The sequence below is a fragment of the Pleurodeles waltl genome, chromosome 6 (assembly GCF_031143425.1).
Source record: "Pleurodeles waltl isolate 20211129_DDA chromosome 6, aPleWal1.hap1.20221129, whole genome shotgun sequence".
NCBI classification, from domain to species: Eukaryota; Metazoa; Chordata; class Amphibia; order Caudata; family Salamandridae; genus Pleurodeles; species Pleurodeles waltl.
In genome coordinates, this window is record NC_090445.1 from 1,272,702,427 (window position 1) to 1,272,726,635 (window position 24,209).

At 46.1% G+C, this 24,209-nt stretch overlaps 1 protein-coding gene across 1 annotated transcript in view; it reads right to left on the reverse strand.

Moving 5' to 3' along the window:
* Positions 1-24,209, reverse strand: part of SGPL1 (sphingosine-1-phosphate lyase 1) — a 434,641-nt gene that overhangs the window by 364,192 nt on the left and 46,240 nt on the right. Inside the window, exon 2 of the mRNA XM_069240571.1 lies at positions 1,353-1,518. Within this exon, the coding sequence (XP_069096672.1) occupies positions 1,353-1,518 (166 nt within the window). The remainder of the gene's footprint in view (positions 1-1,352; positions 1,519-24,209) is intronic.

The window sequence follows — 24,209 nt, forward strand, 5'->3', positions numbered from 1 at the left end:
GTATGGGTGAGCGTTTTCCCGTTCGTAGTCTGTTTCCGCTGTGTTTTTATCGGCGGGGCTCCCGCCCCGGAAAAGGTGGCGGATTGGTGAGTCGTGATAGGGTGGGCGGTACATTGTCTGCCGCCTGCCTGTTGGCGGTGACCGCCGCGCTGTTTGTCGGTCCCGCCGTGGCAGCCAGAGTGTTAATGTGGCGGGCTGTGTTGGCGGTTCCCGCCAGGGTCAGAATTCCATTTTTTGGACCGCCTGCCTGTTGGCGGGTTGGCCGCCGCTTTATCACCGACCGCCAGGGTTAGAATGACCCCCTAAGGCCTTTTGAGACAAGCACATAGAATTCTCGGATGAACCTTGGTAAAGAAAAAGTTCACGTATTTTTCTAGATACTACCAGTTCCAAGCTTGGAACACAAGAACGGACTGATACATAACAGGCTCCGAACAGTTTTTGATTTCATGTTGGTCAAAACAAGACAACTGTAATATCTTGCATTCATTATGGAAATGCGTTACTAGCCGATTACAGAAAACTCACTTTATCCTGCCTCAAAACCATTTTACACTCCACAGCTAGGCTGAACTGGTCACTGGTACAAGAATGTTCAACAGAATTATACTGGCCCTTAACTCTCTTCAATGGCTCACTCCCGAAGCTCATTCTTCTAAAAGGCTGCATGTCTCATCCCACAAAGTCTCACAACTTAACTCTCCTCTGTACCTCATTTAAAAACTGTAACTGCCTGGCCATAACAGAACACTACAGAGCTGCAAGGCACACCATCTCAATATACCACCCATCGGAAAGACAACCACCCTTAAACACTGCTTCTCCGGGAATGTCCTTCCCACAGACATCATACTTGCTCCTACATTGACATCCTTCATAGCCAAGCTCAAAGACCATGAGCCAGATTTAATCTGCAAAGCTGTTTACAACTGTCCAACCTGTGTGCGCACTTGTGACCTTGTTCAGTGCCAGTATACAGTACTTTTGTATGCAATCTCTCTGCTTGTCTCTCAGTGTACTAAGTTTCTCTTTGTTATGTGAACCTTTAATCTACAGCACACTGTTGCCTTCTTTTGTTATAGTACTACAATAGCAAAGAAATGCAAGGAAATAGATGTCAATCAGTTTGAATGGCCTATCCTGATACACACCATTGCAAGGTGTTAGACGCTGGACTCTTTCTTTCTTTTACACTGTTAGTATTGAGAAGTTATGATAAAGTAACTTATTGCTAGTCCTGAGCAGCACTTAAAACACTACAAATCATGCAGATTTTCCACGTCACATCAGCATTCTGATGCTTTCTTAGTGTGGTATGTAGCTCAACTCATATGGCACACTGGAACACTTACTTTCATCTTGAAACAGAAACCCATGAAGCCACACTGCCAGCAGGGTAGCGATGAGGGTCGATGCGATTAGCTGCCAGGGCTCAGCGCCTTTGCACTTTTCATTCACAAAATGCCTGGCTTCCTCCAGGTACATTAAGGCGACTTCTTTATAGAAAATGACAATTTCCTGTAAAAACAAGAAGGCACATTTTTGTTTTGCTTCACTGCTGACCGATCTGAAATACACACACACACACACACACTTATATGCAACTTTTAGTCAAGGAAATACATTTATTACATCACTCTGCCAGGATCGTAAAGGAAGATCAGTACAACCGAAAGTGCATGTTTAAAATGTGTGCATTAATGAAATGATAAGATATACAAAGAATCTTCAATCTATAAACAGCAAATATATATGCAAAGACACAGATTTTATATATATATATATATATATATATATATATATATATATATATATATATATATATATATATATATATATATATATATATATATATATATATATAAATAAATAATAAAAACATACACAATGCAAAGCAGATAATAGGAAGTAAAAAAAATCATCCCCATGGGGGACAGTTGCTTCATCTTTCTCCTGCCAGCACTAAGTCGTTGAACCCAGATCGACTGTGAAGAGAAAAGAGATCTACCCTCACGGGAAGGATGACAGGCATCTATGTCCCAACCCTGCCAGAGGTCTCTGAATCACATTATGACCTAGTGTTATTTGCTCAGTATCCACTAGAGTCCAGTAACAGGTCAAAAGCTGTTTTTCAAAGGGAGTATAGCACTCCCCAGAGTCAGGTAGCTTCCTAGTCCAGAACCCCAGGGGCACTCTCGCCCTTCCTTGTTTTTGCCACATACTCCAATTTGCATATTGTCCCTGAACAGTTACAAGCAACTCAATGTCTCCCTCCTGCACTGGCCACAAATCTAAAGCCTGTTGAATTGCTTCTTTTGGCAAATCAAAAGCACACTGCTGCTCTTCACCCCATTCACACTCATGTTTCTTCCTTGTCACTTAGTACAGAGGGGCCAAACTCTGACTTAAATGAGGGATATGTTCTCTCCAAAAACCAAACAATCCAATGAATCTCTGTGTCTCCTGCTTAGTGCAGGGAGTGGCAAACTCGAGAATCTTTTATTTTGCTTGCGGCAACGCCTCTCTGTGTCCCGGATTCTACTGAATCCCAAGAAACTCCACATTTTGAGAGCGTTGTTGTGGCTTGTCTGTGTTAGTCATCCGCCCTTTACTCTGCAAGAGTTCCACCACCCGCTCCTACTGAGTCTGCACCTCCCCGAATCATCACATAATCAATGTAATGGGTCAATTGCACACTTGGAATGATAGATACTTTATCCAGGTGCTCTGCCACTAGCCGGTGACAGATGGTGGGGCTATGTAAATACCCTTGGGTGAGCCATTGCATCCGGAACAGTCTGCCGGCATGCAGGAAAGAGAATTAACATTCTGGCGCCAAGGTTATAGAGAAGAACACACTGGCGATATCAATGGTGGCATACCATGTCCCTTTATGTTTCTGTATTTGTTTAATCAACATGACGGTGCCTGAAACCCTGGCTGTCAAAAGGGGTGTATGTTTATTCAGCTTGCGGTAATCAATCATCATTCTGTACCGCACGTTAGGCCATTCAACCAGCCAGAGGGGATTGTTCCATTCACTGGTAGTTGGAACTATCACACCAGCCTCAATCATGTCTTTTAAGGTTTCGCTTATTTCATCGTGCCCTCCAGGAATGCAGTACTGTTTCAAACGAATTACCTTGGCTGCCGGGGGTGCCTTCACTGGAGGTATCTATAGATGACCTACTCTCCTGGCTGCCACTGAAAAGTATCTCTTTGTTTCAAATTGATAACAACAGTCATCCAGACACAAAGTCATTCATTTCAAAAAGTCAATTCCTAGTATGTACTCTAATAGAGGCACAATCAAAACAGTATATTCTCTTTTTGTGTTCTCCCTATTTTCATTTGCACTGTAGTTTGAACAGCGGGGGTCTGCCTTCCCCCCCAACCATGTGATGGTGTAATGCGGTCCATTAAACTTCCTAGGGCTTACATAAATCAAAGAGGCCTCCGTCCCAGTGTCCACTAAGGCTCAAACGTTTTGCATATTTTTATGTTTCCAGTGTACTTCTAAATCGACATGGGGTCTGTTATCTCTACGAGTCCAACTTTGTACCGGTGCTTGGCAAACTTCCTACTCTGATTTAAATCTGCAAACGGTTGCCCAAGTGAAGTCTGGATATATGCTTTCATATTTGTGAGCAGACTTATCTATGTCCCTGTTCTCAAAAGTCAACCAGTCATTGTCTAGATCTTCATCTTTCTCTCGTGAGGACATTTCCTTCTCCCTTTCTTTTTCTTCCTCTGGTAACTGTGACTGGCTCTGAATTCCACGTTTATTATCTTGCTTGTTTACCTTTCTGCTACCCTCTTTACGATCCAAACCCCTTTTATGGTACATCTCCCACAAGCTTTTGGTATCTATCCAGTCAATCTGCTCTTTGCTGACACCATCTTCTAGTAATTCCATAAGCATATTTCTCCTGGACACTCTGTTGTTATGCATGCGCCCCTCAGATCTTGAAGAGCACTCTGGTTTTTCACATTGTCCTAAATCACCTAACTCTCCGACAGCCTTTAGCACATCTTTCAAAGCCTGCTCTCTTTGGTTAATTAGGAGAGTCATGATTACTTGTTTGTAGGCTTGCGGAGCAAGACGAATAATTCTGTTGCACACTGAAACAGCGAGTGGTTCATCTAACAGATGGTGTGCATTATTCAGGAAAATGGCAGTTTTCATACTTTCCTCTAGGTCTCTGCATTGCATCGCTTAAGGTGTACCAGGGCTTATCATTAGGTGGACAATTTGATTCTGTAGGGTACTTATGGTTACACCCCTCAGAAGCTAACTGCAGCAGGGTGATTTGGTGTGGACCTTGAAAACTTCTAAACTGTTCTTGTATGAGAGGATCTGAGCTGCACCATCCAGGTAGGTACTGATTCTCCCGCCAGCTGCTTAAATCTGTCTCTGGTATCACTGACTTCTTGCTGTGCGTAAACTTCTAAGGAATTGCTTTCAATTCTTGCTGGATTTCGTGGTGTGTGCTGCAATTTTTGTCAAAATATTGGCTGTGCATGCACAACATTCTGCTCCTCTGACTCACCCTGACCTGCACCTCTTTTACTCTCCTCATCACTAGAGTTTGATAAGTCCCTACCGGTCCAAATGTCGGTATCCCAGGATGAATCTGGGCTCCAGTCCAAGCCAGCGCTAGCAATAACTAAAGGAACCTTTTTCCGATGTATCCTTCCTCTAAGTTTACGATATTTGTTTTGAGCCACTTTGATTGCGGCACATTCTGCTATGGTATGGTACGTGTCTGCCTTATCTTGCAATAATTTATTCTGACAAGACAACATGGTTGCAGCATTTTTTGAGTGAACAAGTTGTTTTTCTAATTGCTAATCCTACCTCTCTAACCGTTTACATTTTTCAGGAATTTTTCTGTAGGTAGTCAAATGTATTGTACACATGAAAAACTCAATGGCTAGCTAAACAATTACACTCCAAGAACACATACAGACAGAGGTAAAGATATTTTATCTGGCAGACGCTAGCACTGTTTTTTCTTCTCAACTGGGATACTTATATTAAAAATAGTTGAGGATGGTAAGTAGTGTGGATTTATGAAGCTCAAACAAGACCTTATCAGCACGTGATCAGGGTGGATGTCGACTTCAATACAGTATGTAAGCTCAAACCCTTTCACCCACACGGTCACATGATGTACTACACCGTGTTTGGAAGAGCACACTCAAAATGGAAGCCAATGCCCTTTCAGCTGAAAAATCAAACGGTGATAACACGTACATAGAGTAAATGGCATTCTTATAGGACACAAAATCCATGATAAGGCGCAGGAATGCTATGAAGAAATATTAGGTAGTGGGGCGTGAGGTCATAAAATTGTTAAGAGCAATTGACCGCATGTAAGTGAGTGAGAGTGTTTTTTGCAAAGAAACAGGTTTGGTATAGAAAGTGTATTGGCGATATTAAGATAAAGTTGCTATGCCACTTTCTAGTTCAAATGTTCATAATGAAAACAGACAATACAAAGCAAAGATAGAATAACTGATGAAATCACAGGCAAGTACAAAGTCAGGATTGTTTTTACGGGGCGTGGTCAGGCCACGGCGGAAGATGGCCGCCTAGCTCAGGAGCTCTGCACGACGATGGGCCCGGGACGGCGGCGGGAGCGCCGCAGTCACCGCAAATCCATCTTCATGAGCCTCGGAGGCTCTCTCACCACACCGAGCCTCTGCTCTTAATGAAGAGGTCCGGAATAAAGCCACGGTGAGGACCGCCGCGTAACTCGGCAGCAAGGGCCTGGAAAAGGGGGCAGAGCCGCATCCTTCAGAATTAGGACAATAATCAGCGGCGGCGACGGACCGAAGCATAATCGGCGGTCCTGCAGTGCTACATTACCTACCTCCCTTGTCCACTTCCTCTTCCCTCCCCTCCCCTCCTCCCGTAGGCTGCATCTGCGGGGTGTGGAAGGGGGGGGGAGGTTGCCGTCTTCCTGAGAGGTAAGGGACGATAGGACACCAACACAGGCCTGCATTGCCTGCCCCTCCCTGCTCAACCATTGGAGCGCCAGCAAGCACTTTGGAACACGCAGGGCCCCAACCTGGAAAAGGGGCCCCCAGGAGAAACCACATCTGATCCAGGCAGACTGGGCACGGCGCCCAGGAGCACGACACTGAAATGGGGACACCTGCCCTTTTCCTTTCCTAAAAATGTCTAAAACTTCTAAAGACTGGAAGCCCAACAGCAACGATACTAAATCTGCGGCACAAGTAAGCAGAGGCCTATGCCTCCCGCTTCTACCCCTTGAGACATCACATTCTCAGGTCCTCCCACTACAGATATTCAGCATTGATGAGTAGTTCTTGCTCTATCCCCACCTCATGCTCCTCAATGGGGCAATACAATCGCCTGACAATGTCACCTTACTACCTGGTCTGCTCAATTCTGCCGGGCCCACGCTCGTGCTGCCATTTTTCCTCACGCTCTTCAATGCAGCCCCCCTAACCGGCGCTACTAGAGGGCCTAAGCGCATTACAAAAGACACCAGCTCCGCATAGGATCAAAAGAGGGGGACCGAGTGCCGACTGGCCTGCGCACCATCAACCCCATCAGTTCCCGGGAGGAGAGAGCAGCCTGGGCTCTATAGGGCTTCTCCTACAAGCTGGCCTTGAGATGCCCGGCGGCAAGACAGGACACAAACCCACAGGCAGACCGGTGCGACAACTGCTATTTTCCGAGGCACTCCAACACAAGCGACCTGTCTCCCCTATAGTGGGATCCCACCTACCCTCAACTCCTGCCCAGCCTCCTGCCATGTCTGACTAGGAACAGCCTACGACCATGGACCGGATACTACAGGAGATCACCGCTGTTAGCCGCCGGATAGAGGGGATGGACGCTTCCATATCCTCCCTGACTCTGGAGACCAAATCCATGCGCTCGGAAATAGCAGGCTTCCAATCCAGAGTGACAGGATTGGAACAGCGCATGGGGACCTTGGAAAGCTCACATGATTACAGTCCAGGACAGGGATCAGGACCTTCTCTACCTTCGTAGTAAAATAACGGACCTGGAAGACAGAAGTCAAAGAGACAATATCCGCCTCTTTGGATTTCCGGAAAATGAGGAAGCATCGGATGTACAGGCCTTCCTCGGCTCTGTCCTCCCCAAGATGACTTCGTTGACTTTTGATCCGCCACTGGAATTTCAGCGAGCACACAGAGTGGGTCCGAAACGCCCTCAAGACCCCGCCCGATCATCACATGCCTACTGCATCACGCTCAGACCCAACAACTCCTTCAGGCAGTGCGAAACCACAGACCCTTTCGGATGGAAAGATATGAAATCCGCATAACGGCTGGCTATTCCAAAGACACCAACGAGTGAGCGCAGGAAGGGCTTTCTGGCCCTACGGCCTTGGCTCCGTCAGTTGGATATGAAATACGTCCTTTTCGACCCAGCAAGAATGTGGGTCACCAGAAATGGAGTATCCAAAGACTTTTACGACCCCAAGGACTTGAGACTTTTCTTAGACTCCTTTCAGCACCAACCCATGGGCTCAGTTACTCTGACCCGACCGCAAGACAACACAGGGGACAACAGCTATACCCCTCCCCCAGGACTGGAGCAGGGAGAAGCGGAACAGTACAATCCTGACAACTGTCCCAGAGGCAGAGACCTGGAGAGGCTTACCAGGTCACATGACGATAGGGGCCAAGCCTTGCATGCTGTGGCACTCCACACCCAGCTCTCGGAGAGGGACAAATCCCGCTCCCCCCTGAAACCGGCACCTGCCCCCCCTTGAGGCTGAGGTCTGACACAGAGGCTGTATGAGGCAATGGCTGGGGCCTCGGAGTACGACCAACGCCAAATCGATGGACGGATGAGTACCTGCCTGGATTCATTCATTCTTTCTTTCTTTGTTGTTTTTGATGATGATGTTGTTAATATGTTCATGCCTCTATAACGTAACATACGTTCTGCCTGCACTCAGATTAGATTTTGTTGACATTTGGTGTTTATGCATAGACTAGGGATACGCCTTAAAGTTTGATGCCCTACATGTAATATTGTGATATTGCATCATAGTGATATTATCTATGACCTAGTAGCCTATAGGTACATCTTTAATGTCTTCTCCTGGCCAAATGTCCATCCGTTTTCTCCGCCCCCCCTTTCTGTCCCTCCCTCTCACCCTCCCTCCATCCTCCCCTCCCCCACAACAAACCACTTATATGGCACAGGCACCCGCATGATACCGACAACTAGACCTAGTGGTTTTTTGTTAAACTATAGGGGGTATATCGACCCCCCCCCCCCGGCAGCAGGATGATCCTCCCTTGAGTGCGGCCATTCATTCCCCACCACAGTAACATGATGCGACATTGCCAAGGGACTATAGATATCTTTCATCCTCTCACCCACCCCACTCCCTTATACAGGATAGCCTAATCCTCTACCACCACCCTCTCCTCTATCCCTCTGCGGCATCCCCGTAACATCCCTCCTCCCTCCGGAGACAGAGGGTATGTGTTTCATAAGAGGCGGCGGCGGCCCCCCCCCCCCCCACATCCCTGGCCGGGGCCTGGCTGGTTGCGCAGAGAGCTCCAATAGGATTTTACCCACAGTCTACAGATCTGCTCCCAGGGGACTTTGCTCGCTAGCTCTCCTAGTATAGCCTTCTCCTCCTTATTCCTCCCCCCCTTCTCTACCCTCTCCCGTCCTTCTCTTTTCCTCACCCCTCTTTATCTTCCCCCTATTATCCCTCTTCACTAATCACTTCCTTTCCCCTCCACCCCACTTTTTCCTCTATCCCCTCTTCTCCCTTCCTCTCTTACTTTTCTTCAGCTTCTCTCTCCCTCTTCTGAAGGACTGCTCGACGTCCATCGGCTATCCCCCCGCACCATTACACCGCACTGCGACGCGGTCTCTGCTTCCTACGGTAGAGGACACCCTCTCCCCCACTCTCTGAACTGCTAAGCCCTTACTTCACTAGCCAGCATGTCGGGAATCGCCCCCGCGTGACACACCCATTACGGATACTTTTTTGGAATATGCACGGCATGACCAATTACATTAAACGAAAGAAGGTGCTGTCCTACCTCCAATCGAAAAGGGCGGACATAGCTCTGATTCAAGAGACCCATCTTGACAGCGCGGAAACTAGCAAACTTCGTCGGGACTGGGTAGGAAAGGTTTTGTTTAGCTGTTGCCCAGCCACCCATGAGGTCAGAGGAGGTACCCCCCGAAAATGCGGATTAGCGATACTACTACGTAAAACCCTCCCAGCCACAGTCATTAAAATATGGGATGATCCGGAGGGGAGATATGTATTTGAAAAACTGAAGGTGGGAGACACTTTTCTCTGCGTGGGCTCAGTCTATGCGCCGACCGGTATCAAGTGAGCTTTTCTCCTGCAACTAAACCGCCCCCTGGCCGATATCGGGACCACCCGCTACATCATAGGGGGAGATTGGAACCTAGCCCGGGATGCTATACTAGATAGGACACGCCCCATAGACACGGGTAACAACCATGACAGGGCGTTATTGGCAGACGTGATAAATGATGCGGGTTTGGTCGATTACTGGAGACTAACCCATCCAAAAGACAAGGTATATACCTTCTTCTCACCTGTCCACGGCACTCAGTCTCGCCTAGACTACTTTTTCGTATCACACACTGTAGTTCCCCAAATTCAAGACACCAGTATATTAGATAGCAGGCTCTCAGATCAATCCCCTATTCTACTTTTGATCCAAATGGGTCTCACCATCTCCTGGCCGCAAATCATGGCGCTTTACGGTGCACAGGTACCGCTCTCCTCAAGGGAAAGAACAGCTGAGGACTCATGTGTCCACATACATGACCGACAACACTGGCTCCGTGGCCTCCAAACGGGTTCTCTGGGCGGCGGCGAAGGCAACCCTGAGAGGCAACATGATGCGCGATGCAGCACTGGCCAACAGGGACAGGGCGACTCACCAGCGGACGCTCGAAGACGACATTCAGATCCTCACTAGGCAATACACCGCCCGCTGTCTCTCGCACTACGTCGCTCCCTCAAACAAGCTCGAATGGCACATAACAATCTTTACACCTCACAGGCGTAATACGCATTGCAACGCCTATGGGGTCGCCACTATGAACAAGGCAAGAAGATTGGACGGCTTGGCGGCACAGCTCCGGCAGAGAGAAGCTGCCTCCGCTATCCCGGTCATTATGTCCTCCACAGGAGAAATACTAACACGCCACAAGATATCGTAAACAAATTTGCGGCCTTTAATCAACATCTCTACTCCCCTGAAACAGCGGCGAGTAACGCGCAAATCGAGTCCTTTCTCACTGAGGCCAATCTACCCCACCTTTCGGAAGCGGGCCAGGCCCTTCTGGACAGTGAAATAAGCAGGGCAGAAATAGCTCAAGCCATCTCTAATCTCCCCTACCACAAATCTCCAGGCGAGGATGGCTTCCTTGCAGAATTTTACAGATGGGCAGGAGAAGAGGCGGTCACCGCTGTACACGAGGCACTCGCAGAGGCGTGCCAAGAGTGTTCCCTGGGAGTACTATCCAATAAGGCTACAATAGTTGTTTTACCCAAAGTGGGCAGAGATCCCCTATTCTGCGGGAGCTATCGACCTATATCTCTCCTGAATGGAGACAACATACTCTTGGCAAGTGTCTTGGCGGCACGCTTACGCAAAGTCATTCCGTCCGTGATTCATAATACCCAGGTAGGGTTCGTACCGGGCCGCACCTCCAGAAACCATATGCGTACTCTTTGTCATACTCTGCACGAATCCTTAAACATGCTAGAGGAGGCTTTGGCCCTGTCCCTCGATGCAGAGAAGGTGTTTGACCGCATTGAATGGCCCTACTTGTTCGCTACTATGAAACCCTTTGGCCTCTGATAACAATTCATCTCCAAAGTCTGCTTACTATATGACCACCCCACGGCGCAAGTTAACTGCGGGGGCTTCCTATCGTATCCGTTCCCCATTGGTAGGGGAATGAGACAGGGTTGCTCCTTGTCACCACTTTTGTTCCTATTAGCAATGGAACCCCTGGAAGCCACAATCCGAAACTCCCAGCAGATATCAGGTGTCCCCCTCATAGGCAGAACCTCCAAAATCTATCGTTATGCTGACGATATCTTGTTAACCTTGTCCGATCTGGAGCGCTCCCTAGCATTGTTACTTTCAGTCAGATGGCTTTGCGCCCCTGTCCGGATATCGGGTGAACTGGGAGAAGTGCGAAGCGCTACCCCTCTCACGATGGACAACGAGGGCAGCAATTCAGAGTCTCCCATTTAGATGGACCCCGACTCGCCTCATATCTGGGAACACTTGTCAATCGGGATCTGGAGCACATGATTAGGGATAACTTGGACCCCCTTGTATCCCAAATGAAGCAGGACTTCGCAAAATGGTCACTATTGGGTCTTTCCATGTGGGGTAGGGTGCAGGCAGTCAGAATGGTCACCCTTCCGTGTTTCACAAACATACTGGGCATGCTTCCCCTACCTGTGCCCCTCCCCACGCTCCGGATGATAGATGCCTTGGTAAGAGCCTTTGTTTGGGGTTCTACGCGCCCGCGGTTGTGGCCGGCAAAAAAACTGGCACGACGATCCTGCGGAGGTTTGGGACTCCCCTCAGTGGAACACTATTCCCTAGCCCTACAGCTGTCACAACTTGGCATACATGCTTTCTGGAACACTAGACCCTCCGCAGTGGGTGGCCACAGAGAAACTTCTACAGGCCCATCACAAAGGGCTAGGAGGACTATACAGTGAAGGTTCCCGGCAGCTCAACCCAGTCCTCACGGCAACAAGTGCGGCATGGCGAAGGGCTCACCGCCTACTAGGAGTGCATCCCTTCTTACATACCCAAGCCCCCATAGAGGGTAACAACAGCATCAAAATAGGGAGAACTACTCTGAGGTGGCCTCAATGGAGTGTTGCCAGTATCGGCTGTATAGCCCAAATCATAGACGGGGACCAGCTCCAGTCATTCGATAACCTAAAAGAGGAGTTCGACATTCATCGTAGCCAAGAATGGAGCTACCTCCAACTTAAGCACTGTCTGCATAAAGTACTGGGAACCCTCTCATGGGCGATCAAGGCCTCACCAATCGTCGCCTATCTACAGACATGGGGACATCATAGAGATGTAATGGCTGGCTTATATGAAGTGCTAGGGAATCATCTTTATTCACAACCTCTCCTTGAAAGGTTGCGCCATAAGTGGCAATGCCGGTTAGGAACCACCTATACAGAGGAGGACTGGTCAGATATCCTGGAAGCCCTCGATAGAGGCACTCAAGAAGCCTGACTGAAGTTTTGCCTCTTTAAAGTCCTTCAAGATTGGTACTGGACCCCTGTGAAACTCTATGGGGCGGGCCTTATACCACACGCGAACTGCTGGCGCTGTGTAGAACCTCACTGCGATTTACTACATATCTTGTGCCACTGCCCATCGATACAACCCTTATGGGATGCTGTGCACCATACTCTGGCGGACTCCCTATGGATACCGCATACGATCCCACCGACGCTCATCCTTCTCCACGACACACGCCCATACCCCCTCCTGCCACGACCACAGCAACAATTAATACACACGGCACTCGCCACGGCTAAAATCTGCATCCTCCGACACTGGAGATCCAGCACCGCCCCAACTCCGGCAGAATGGATGACCGCTATGATCCAAACTGCTGCACATTAATGGGTAATCTATAATCTACAGGACCAGGTGGCCCTGTTTACTGAAGTTTGGAGACCTTTCCTAATAGGACCGTAATCGTCAACGGCCTTCTCCCTCTTAACACTTATCCTCCCCCTACCCATCCCTCCACCCCCCCCATATCAGCTGGTGGACAGCGTACAGTCGGTAACTTGGTACCCTTCTTCCCTCCCTCCCTCTTCTTTCTTGTTCTCTCCAATTATACACTCAATTTCTGTATTAATGCACACCCTCTTCTTCTCTGACTCCTAGACCACTTACCCCTAGCAGAACTCCTTGGTTCTATACTGTTCTCCTATAGACTCGTTGCCCTTAACCCTCCTCAAGCCAAAGTTTCCTCTCCCTCTCTTCTATCCTGCGTTTATTAGCCCGACCAGTGTAGGACTACCGGATTTGCTTCAAAGAGGACAAGCTTTCATGGAGACCCATCCAGAATCTTCCCGAATCCTATTCCCCTCAGTTAACGAGGGGCGAGTCCCTGGGCACGGATGATGGCAACAGTAGATAACCGAATCATATTGCACTTTATATACAATCGATCCACAGCATATTTGCCCTCCCGGTTCTTCTTTAACCATCAGGAAAGACAACAACGGAAAGAGCTGGGACACCACTCTCCTGTTAGACAGTGTTATGGGCAGACGACAGTGTGTATAAACAGGAGTTGCATACCCTCAATACCCCACGAGTATACACTCTTACGTGCCTACCCTTCCGGATCCCCCCCCACTCGAATAAAAACGGTAAACATGTTCTGAATTATTGCTCAACCCCAGTTTCCTTCTCTATCACCATCCCCCTGTCTCCCCTCTTCTCCCCTATCTATCTCCATCTCTATTACATATTTCCACCGCCCTCCTCTATCCCCACTTATTATCTTTCAGTCTACTTTACTTTATGCATTTTATGTCGCCTTAGATGGCAATAAGCCCTTGCATATTAATCATAAAGCTACACCTGTTATGAAGTGCATAGATGATGTTCCGTAATGTACTCTGTAATGCCTTTTAATTTCCAATAAAGATGTCTAAGGATTGTTTTTTTCAACAAATCGTTCAAGCATCTTACAACGGAATTCTTTAACTTCAACATACACAAATAAAGATATGAATTTTCAAAGATTAAATGTATTATAGCACTTAGAAACACAATAGCTCCAACTGGGGCTATCCCTATTGCTTGACTGAGTTGTTTCCAACAGTCCGGTGCCACCTGCGAGGGAGCACGGTTGGCCACGGAGTCGTATAGACCCCACTTACAGTACCTTGGAAAACGATGAGGAAACAAAGCCACTGCACGGAGTCAGGGAGGTGAGGCGTCACTGGAGCCAGTGTGGCGTTGTTTCCTTACTGCCACCGGGGAGGTGAGGCATTGGTTCCTTAATGCTAGGCAGGGAAGGTGAGGCGTTGGTTTCTTAAGGTTCCAGAGGAGGCGATATGGTGTTGGTGGTGAGGCACTGGTTCCTTACAACAAGGCGAGGTTGATGAATCCAACAGGTCAAGACGCAAGACATCAACTTTGCGGTGTCGCGATTACACCACGTGTCCACAGGTGCTACAGCGGAGTCACATGCATGGATGTTGGTGACACAGCACTCTAGACTCGTGCTGTGATGAGACTTTGGAGGTGCTGTGGTGGCATTGGGCCTGCGTTGTATGTCGCGGTCGTTGCACTCAGCTGGGAGCACAGCTCCGGTGCAGGCAGCAGTGCGGGGTCAGCACACATCATCAGTCCTGAATTTGTTCTGGAAGTCGATGCACCAGTTTGTTCCTTGTTGCACCAGAACTCACTCCCAAGTGTCCAGGAATTGGATTTGGAACCACTTGGCAGGTAAGGACTCTCAGCAACAGAGTCCAGGCACTGGCAGATGACTGAGTTCAGTCCAAGCCCTTGGAGAACCTTTGGAAGTAGGATATAGAAAGCCAAGTCCAGTCTTTTCACTCCGAGGACAGAAACAGCAAGCAGCAGGCCAGCAAAACAAAGCAACAGGCAGAGTGGCAGTCCCTCCTACAACATCGAGTTTTTCTTCCTGGCAGACTTTCCTCAGTCCAGAAGGGTTCTAACTATGTGGTGTCAGAGGTCCAGTACTTATACCCATTTCTGTCTTTGACGTAGGAAAACTTCAAAGAGAAGTCTTTGCAGTGCATAAGACCCTGCCTTTCCCTGCCCTGGCCCCAGACCCACTCCAGGGGGTTGGAGACTGCTTTGTGTGAGGACAGGCATAGCCCTAGTCAGGTTCAAGTGTCAGCTCCTCCCATCACTCTAGCTCAGGATGACCCATCAGCCTGGTGACGGGCCATCGGGATATGCCGGGCACACCCAAGTTCCGTTTGTGTGACTGTCAAGATTTAATGCACAAACAGCCCAACTATTATCCTGACCCAGATGTGTGTATTCAGCAGACGGGGATACAGAATGGTTAAGCAAGAAAATGCCTACTTTCTAAAACTGACATTTGCAAACTCACAGTTCAAAACCAACTTCACCAAAAGATGTACTTTTAAATTGTGAGTCCAGAGACCCCAAACTCCACACTGCTATCCGCTCCCAATGGGGAAACTACACTTAAAAGATATTTCAAGATAATTCCCTTGTTATCCTATGGGAGAGATAGTCCTTGCAATAGTGAAAAACAAATGTAGCAGTATTTCACTATCAGGAAATTTAAAACACGCCAGTACATGTCCTACATTTTATATACAGTGCACCCTACCCATGGAGCTGCCTTGAGCCTAATTTAGGGGTGACTTACATGTAGTAAAAAGAAAGGTTTGGGCCTCACAAGTGAGTGCATTGCCAGGTCAAAGTGGCAGTTTAAAACTGCACACTCAGACACTGCAGTGCCAGGTCTGAGCCATGTTTACAGGGTTACTCATGTGGGTGGCACAATCAGTGCTGCAGGCAAACTAGTAGCATTTGATTTACAGACTCTGGGCACAGATAGTGCACCTTACTAGGGACTTATTAGTAAATCAAATATGCCAATCATGGATAAACCAAACACCAATAGAATTTAGACATGAAGCACTTGCACTTTAGCACTGGTCAGCAGTGATAAACAGTCCAGAGTCCTAAAGCCAGAAAAAAATAAATTCAGCACAGGATCAAAAACGGTAGGTCAGAAACAATAAGACCGGGGAACCACGTCAAGAGCAGACAGCACTAACAATTTACTTTGACCAGGTAATGTGAAGACACAAAACACACAACAGACTAGAGGGTACCTATTACTGTGCAAGAGAATTAACAGTCTAGAGTGTTTGGTCATTAACAACCAGTAATTGTAATTTCATAACTTCAGCTGTTTTCTGTAACAAGTGTATCATTAAACTCTATTTTATCATGTAGAAGGGATACCAATTTAGAAAGACAATGGTGAAGCCCAAGTTCACTGCCTCTCTAAATAATTAAGGCACTAAACTTTGTTCCAAATGTTAAGCCTATTAACTGTCCCTATACCGGTCTTTTTGAATTCCTACACATATCGCATGCTGTAAATAGAGAGTGCTTTCCCACGGGGATATGGAGTGTCCAAACACTTAAACACAGATTAGAATCGTCACTCCAAACATATTCTAGAAATATATGGAAAACTTAAGCCAATAGACACTTTCTGTACCAGACTAATTAGAACTGCTTAATGTGATATTTATCACCACGTTAATTGAAAATAGAGTAAAGTCTAGTGTACTCAAAGTTGCCTGGTACCAGACAAAAACAATGTTCCGCATAATGTCAGATAATGTTTCTGAATAGTCAGTGAAAACATTCAATAAAAGGAACAAGTATGTAAAATAGTAAGCTAGCAGACATAATTTTGGTTCAAATGCATCTAATTTGTGAGTTCACATCGAGATGGAGTAATATGGTTCTGAACCAGCAAAGGCCAGTTTCCGATACACAACATATACAACAAGCAATTGCAATGCACTAGGTCTCACATTTGCTTGGCTTGCGTTGGAGCTATTGGCGTTGTGTATGCATAACTAGACTTTGTCACATACGGTGGTCCTCTCTGCCACATAGTTTCAGCTGCCCTGCATTTAATGAAAGAGCTAGCAGGCCTACTGGAATATTATTTCAAACATGACTCTTAAAACACAAACTACTCCCAGATGTAAAACAAAATTTCCAGCCATAAGAGAGCTTAAAAAGACACTGAATGGTGTGAGGGGTTATTATTTGGGCTCCCCACTAACCTAGTGTGGGGACCCAGAAATGATCTAGATAGAAAGAGCACGTTGTGGTGAACATTTTGAAGGTGGTCCCATTGTCCGAGAATCACCACAGGCTGAGATGTTTTGTACAAGGAATGCCCTGCAAAGCATTATGGGGTGAGTTTCTGAGTGCCTCGAATATAGTAGTATGTTGACTGTGAGGCTCAGAACAGCCCCTAGAGGACACCACAATAAAAATAACATTTGTACGAAACATGGTCATGTAAACGTATAGTTAGCCCCTGGAGGGCCTAACCACATGAAAATAGAATGGCAGAAAGTAATGCAGTCTAACCATACATTTAGCCCCTAAAGGGTGTAGTGCATTACACATTTTCAGGGCTAGTAGGCCTACTGCAATGATATTACAAACAAGGCTCTTAAAACACAAACTACTCCCAGCTGTACAACAAACGTTCCAGGCATAAGAGAGCTCAAAAAGACCACAGGGTGAGTTATGAGGAAAAATGTTTTGTAAAAGAAATACCCTGCACAGCATTATGGGGCGAGTTTCCCTGAGTGCAGTGACTATTGTAGTATTGGCTCTCCCGCTGTGCAGGGAGAGACGATTTGATGATTTCTGTGTTTTTTACTAAAGCATTTACCAATTACAAGGGATTCCAGAAAGCCATGGAGAGTGAAGGGGAGAGACAAAAGAAAAATGTAAATGACTCTGATTGGCGGTATTGGAGCACTTGTGCACTGTTACCCAATCGAGTTTGCGCTGTTTGCGCTCTATGAAACCTCAAAGCGCCATGGTGAGAGAAGGGGAGAGACAAAGAAAAAAGTAGTTCACCCTCGCTGAAGTATATCGGTAATCATGCAATAATCAATGTAGCATGGTCAGTCTGCAAGGCATAACAAAAGAGCCGCAAGGCAGGACAAACGTAAAGCATTTCCCAATGACATCAAGGGATTTTTCAAAGGCAAGCCCAGGAACAAATTAAAGTGATGGGCGTGAGAAGGGCGTGGTTAAAGCCCATAGAATAGATTACAACAGGTTGAAAAGCAGCGCTTGTGCGCTGCTATGCTCAACCTAAAAACGAGCAGAGCTTCTAAAGAGATTTTGTGAAATGTACATTTCAACACTAAGATGAGCTCTACATTTTGGCCAACATGATGGGACGAAGCATCAAAGCATGGTCCGTTTAGCAAAATGAGTAAAGGAAAGGGCTTGTCAACATTTATTCAAGTGGTTGCAAGGTAGCACGGAGAGGGTGCTTCCTGACTGGTAAATCGTGTGCTATGAAAGTTGTATTAAGTGCTGACTTATGCTTCCTTCAAATATTGCTTCAGTCAAGTACACTATACTGTAATGAAGTGGAGTGTTTACACCAATACTTAAGAATTGAGAGCAAATGAAAATGAAATATTCTGTTCTGGCCTCGAATAAGTAACATTGATTTAATTGCAATTGCAAATAGAGTTATAGACTTTTTTCAATTTCGTAGCAGTATTACGATCTGGGTCAAATGTCACAAGCCATGCACGTGTTGACCTTCTATCATTAGATTATCTGACTCTTTGAGTGAGTGTAAAGCTGGACAAACAGCCCCATTAGTCTGACTCGCTGACTAGCAACATACTTGCTGGACCACCAAAGCAAGGCAAGTCAAAGGGAGTAATCAATGAAATAGACAAACAAAAAAGGTGGTGCAAGTTTCAGAATGAGCCACCACCAACTACTCACAGAGTGTCATTTTCTCAGGTAGCCAGTTTTAATCAGTGGTGCGGAGTACCAGGGACTCAGTAGAAGTTCATGAACATACGTGTCCAATTAGGATGAATTTTCAGCAGCCCACTTTAGTCTCATAGTGAGGGGCACTATCTCCAGGTTATCTTTTGGCAAAGTAAAACTCATCGGGTTGGCAGGTACCTTCCAATCTAAGCAAATGCAATGGAAGGGTAAGCAAGGAAAGCTTCAGCTGGGACTTGCCTTAGTCCCAATAACGAACCAGTGGGAAGCATGCAGCTCCACAGTCCTGTTACAGTTTTGCAAAGAGGGGCACCAGAGGTCCAAGTCCGCGTAAAGAAGTTCAATAAGAGTTGCAAGGCAGAGCCATCTGCAAAAATAGACCCGTAATCGCAACAAATTAATTCATAATATTTGAAAATGCCAGCCTATCAGGCTGGAATCAAGTTTCTCTAGTCGGAGAAAAGTGTGTTTTAGAAGGGGCTTCCACTTCCAAGTAAGGTCCTAGTTAAGCCTTTTAGGCCTGTAAGGTGGGAAGGCATGGGATTCCTTCCTGACTACTTAAACGAAAAAGAAGAACAGGACTAATTAGTAGTAAACGACTGGTGTTGCACTCTGTGGGCATCACTTATTCTCAATCTTACAAACGGTTTTATAACAGTAGTGAAAGGTATTTTGCAGGTAACCTAAAGGACAAATATGGTAATGTTCACAAAATCCTTAATCATGATTTGTACACAGTAACATTGATGGAGGGTTTCGACAGCTCTGAACGCAGCTAATGGCTGAGAGCATTCCGTTTAATGAAAACAAATAAATAGTCAGAGCCTTCCACTTATTTTCAGCTTGAAATCCCCGAAATGCACCTACGGACCCCAAAATGATGAACACCTGTTGCCAGCTAGGACTTAAGCATAGTGGAAGATGAGTGAAGTCGCTCCCTTGTATGTTCATCTGGGGGGAATCAATACAGACTCTTCCCATTGTTGAGGAAACACAAGGGTGACCATCATGGTCAGCAGTTTGAAGGGTCCCAAGGAATTTGGGATCATAAAAGGAAAAAATGAAATAAGTAAAATGGTAGGATAGCACAGATGCTGTGTTGGTACTAGACTTTTGTCCGCAAAGGTATGCCGCTATAACGATAAGAGGACACAATGATAACTCAGCTGAAGACTGCAAAGTTTTTTTCTCTACATCAAAGACTGATGAAAGGAATACTTTCACCTGTACCAAAGTTCAAGGCGTAGGTGCTTGATATGTTTCACCTACATTCATGAATAGCATGAGCAGGATAATCAAAACCCAACAAATCTTTGGCATAACTTTAAAGAACTCTTCAAAAACCATATTATGCAGTTATTTCTGCAGATTCTGCAGGTGGCTCCAGATGTGGAGCAGAAGGACAATCTGCAGGATATGTGAACAATAGATACAAATCAAAGAAGGTTAGTGAGGCGAGTTTTGAAAAATACATATTATGCAGGATACACTGCCATTTCATTCTATCCGAATTCCTCAACTTTCAGTGTAGTTTCAGAAATCTGTGAGCGCACCAACTGCCCTCGCAAATTGTAAAAAAACAAAAACTTCTCTTTAAAATCTGGGCTAACCACGGATTATTTAAAAATGTGCAAAATTCTATTATCAACAAAGTCCGCCACTATTTAATCATTTTGAATTCCAGACATGTAAGGAGGCTGTTAATTCACACATGCACATAATTCTTCAAAGAAGACAATCAGTGAAGCTTAAAAGCCACTGATCTCGCACTCTAGAGGTCGTTTCCTAGATAAGATACTGGGGAGGACTTAAAATTCCAATTTATTGACAGAGTTTAAATTTCTCACTTTCTCATAACGCATTACAAAAAAAAAAAAAAAAAATTCAGGCAGACTCCTTTTATTTAATACATTTCAATCTCAGTCACAGGTAGAAGGGAATAGACTCTATGAACTCAAAGTGGACACCAACTGAAAGGCAATGATTCCGGAACCACACTGCTAATCCCGGTCAGTGATGGCTGGATGAATCCTTTGAAGAGTAGTGGTTCACAGAAAACCGATTTAGATGCCCCTTTAACCTCACAGCCCAACAAACCTATTTTGAAATGCAGCAGCTATTCGCTGATCTGAATATGAAATTCTCTTGGCCACATTATACACTGGCCCTATGTAAACATCTCCTTGGTAAAATATTTTTTTAATATATGCACCTCTACCAAGACTATCCGCATGGCGTATCACTTCCTGGTTGTTCACTATGTTGTCCGCATAAGTTAGACTTGCTTTGATCCACAAACTATATTTTCCTGAGGCAATGTTTAAGGGTATTTTTTGCATGCATGTGAACCATTATTAGTGTTCAAGGTGTTTCCTAAATATTTAAATATCAACGGGTGTAAATGAGTCTGACGGTCTAGCAGTGTGCTTGTGTAGATGCCTGTAATAGTATTTGTAACTTCAGAAATCATTAGCTTTCCACCATGCTTTAGGCTTCAATGTCACTAACCGAAGCAAAGTATCAAAGTGTATGCCAATTACAGCATCTGTTCTTAACTTCTTTTCCAAAGTCAGACTAGATAACGGATTGTGCAAATGTACACAAATGTTGGTTACACCTGTAACAATACCAACCGCACAGTTTTAGCAAGCCAATTTGAAGAGTTTATCCATTACAGTAGTGTATGAGGCAATGCGGTAAAACGGTCACTGCACGTTTGTAGCTGCAGGTGCTATACAGAGGTAAGCCATTACACCAAAAGATAAAATCAAAAACATTGGCTTGCCTGCCACACCACCAAAATTCAGACGCTTATTAATAACCAATAAATGTTGGTACCCATTTTCTGTCTATGCCAGTATAAGAGCAGTGAAGCATCATCACACTTAACTCATGTTTCTATTTTCACTCTGCTGTAGGAACAATTGAAAAAGTGAAGTCTAGCTGTCAGGCTTCCCTTGTCATTTCACTGCACAAAAACAGGCCTTCCAAACTGCTATTTTGTCTTTGGAATGATCAACCAGTCTGGTTATGCAGATGCACTAAAGCGGAGATGCACATATTCCGAGATGATCTGATAAGCCTTTCGACTAAATTATTTTCTTTAACAAAAGTGAGCCGCTCATAAATGGGCACACTGGCCACAGTAACTAAACAGAATAAGGTTACAGTAGAACAAGACATAATGTAGAGTAGGAGAGGGTGGGCCCCCGACCGGAAAAACAAGTAATGCGTACTGTGGTGAAATATTACACATTCCTAAATCTTCAAAGATGGTTTTGATTTGGACAATACAAAGAGCACTGGCAAAGCTACTATGTATCATCTTTGGTATCTATTGACTTTGCAACAGCTTTTAATAAAGATGTTGGCATCTCTAATGCTATGAGGCATGGCTTAAGAATGCTTTAAAAAAAAAAAACTTTATAAGGCTGCCCGCGTCATTCTGTAGGCGTGCACATCACATGTGCATCCCTACACAGTGGTGTGAGAGCTTCTTTTCTTTTTAATGCACAAAAGGGTTTCGTTTTTTAAAGCGGACAGTGGAAGCAACACAGAGACCAGAGGGGCGAAGTAACATGGGAGGTGTGGGGCTAAAGCATAAATGACAACTAGGATGGCTGCAGCAACATGGGTATGCACTTTGAAGGAAGCAACGAAGGGCATGGGTTGGGGGGGGGCGGGCGAAGAAAAGCAAACATGGGAGATAAAGAGCAACGGGGAGCTGGGGGAGAAGCACATGGGCAAGAAAACAATGCAGGGGTAAGAGTCCCATTATGAGGATTGTATCACAACGAAGCACACAAGAAAAAGAGAGAGGGACACATGGAGCACTAAGAAGAGAAGAGAAACACACTAAGAACACAGATGGAAAACACCTCCACCTTCAAAGAGTGCTCAAGATAAAAGAAAACAGTTTCTTAAATGTGAGCAGTGGTGACTCACCAATAATCTGGAGATGCTCCAGCGGAGGGACAGCCACAAGTTAAGCTACCAATAAAGAAGCTGTCAAATGAGAGTGACAGTAAAAAGCCAACCAATGGTAAGCAATGGAAAGGCAGTAAGTCCCCCTGTGTTCTTGCCCACAATATGTATTTTGCAACCAAGCTTGACCTGAAAAGGTGACAAAGAAGAAAATAAGTGAACAATAAATGTTTAAGGTTAACCTGGTCGAACAATATAGGGGCTGCTTAAGCTATATATGATTCAGGAATACTGTACCAGTCTTAATCTTCACTCAAGCCCCTGACTGGACTGGCTGCACAGTCACTTGAGCAAGGGGCCAGGCTACAGGTCACCAAAAAAGAAGTAAGGATAAAAAAATCTTCTCCATCTTACCCTAAATTCAACAAGCTAAAATTGTTTACATGTCCCAACTGCCCCAACAAACATCCTCCGCTCCCCCCCCCCCCACACACATACACGTTCCCTAACTCAAATGACTGTTATTATTAGAAATTGGGTCTCTAGTTGGCAGTCGGTTTGCACCCTGTCCAAGACGGGACCCTCGCTCTAGTCAGGATAAGGGAGATACCCAGTTCAGATAAACCCTGTTCACCCCATGGTAGCTCGGAACGTGCAGTCAGCCTTATCTCAGAATTAATGTGTAAAGCATTTGCAAATAACACACAGTAATACAATGAAAACACTACAAATGGACACCACACCAGTTTTAGGAAAATAGCCAATATTTGTGTAAAACAAGACCAAAACGAGAAAAATCCAACATACAATAATAAAGATATGGATTTTGCAACAATTAACTCAAAAATACAGTTCCTTAAAGTTGATAGCTCTGTCTGGGGCTATCACAGCGTTATGAACAAAAAAATCCAACAGGTCAGGCCTGCCACAGCGTTGTTGGCCAGCTACGGTTTTGCAAAGACCCGCAAACAGTACCTTGGAAATGTAAGGCGTTGTGATCCTTGCAATGAGATCCAGAGTGCGGCATTGCTGTTGGTGCAGCTATTTGTTCTGTAGGTCGGTGTGTGGCTCGTCAGGCCCTTGAAGTCCCTCATGTTGCAGATCGAACTCCGGGCTGATGATAAAGTCAGGAGTGCTTGCGTGGAAGGCATGGGCTGCAGTGCAAGCAGGATGATGCAACGTGTGGTGCCCACAGGTCACGGTGCAGGGAGCGGCTTGGTGATGGTGTCCTGCAGCAACGGTGAGACCAGGGCTGCAGTGTGAAGCAGGGCGGTGCAACCTGAGGTGTTTCCAGGTCAAAGTGCAGGCAGCGCCATCGTCGTTGCTAAAGTGCTGTTGTCAGTAGGCCCAAGGCGGTGGTACAACGCGGGGCAGGCTCCGTGCTGCACTTACGGGTCTGCGTTAGTGACGACACTGGAGTCAATGGCACTGGTGTTGGTGGACCGGGGCTGCAGTGCCGGACGGGACGGTACTTTGCGTACCTCACGAGCAAAGTCCTCAGGCCAAGGTGTAGGCAGCAGCGTCGGTGTCAGCATAGAGTGGTGGCGTAGGGGATACCAAGGCTGCGGTGTGAGCAAGGCAATGCAGAATGCGGGGCCCAGAGGTCACGGTGCAAGCAGCGGCTCGGTGACAGCAGCAGGTGGCGACGGCGGTGA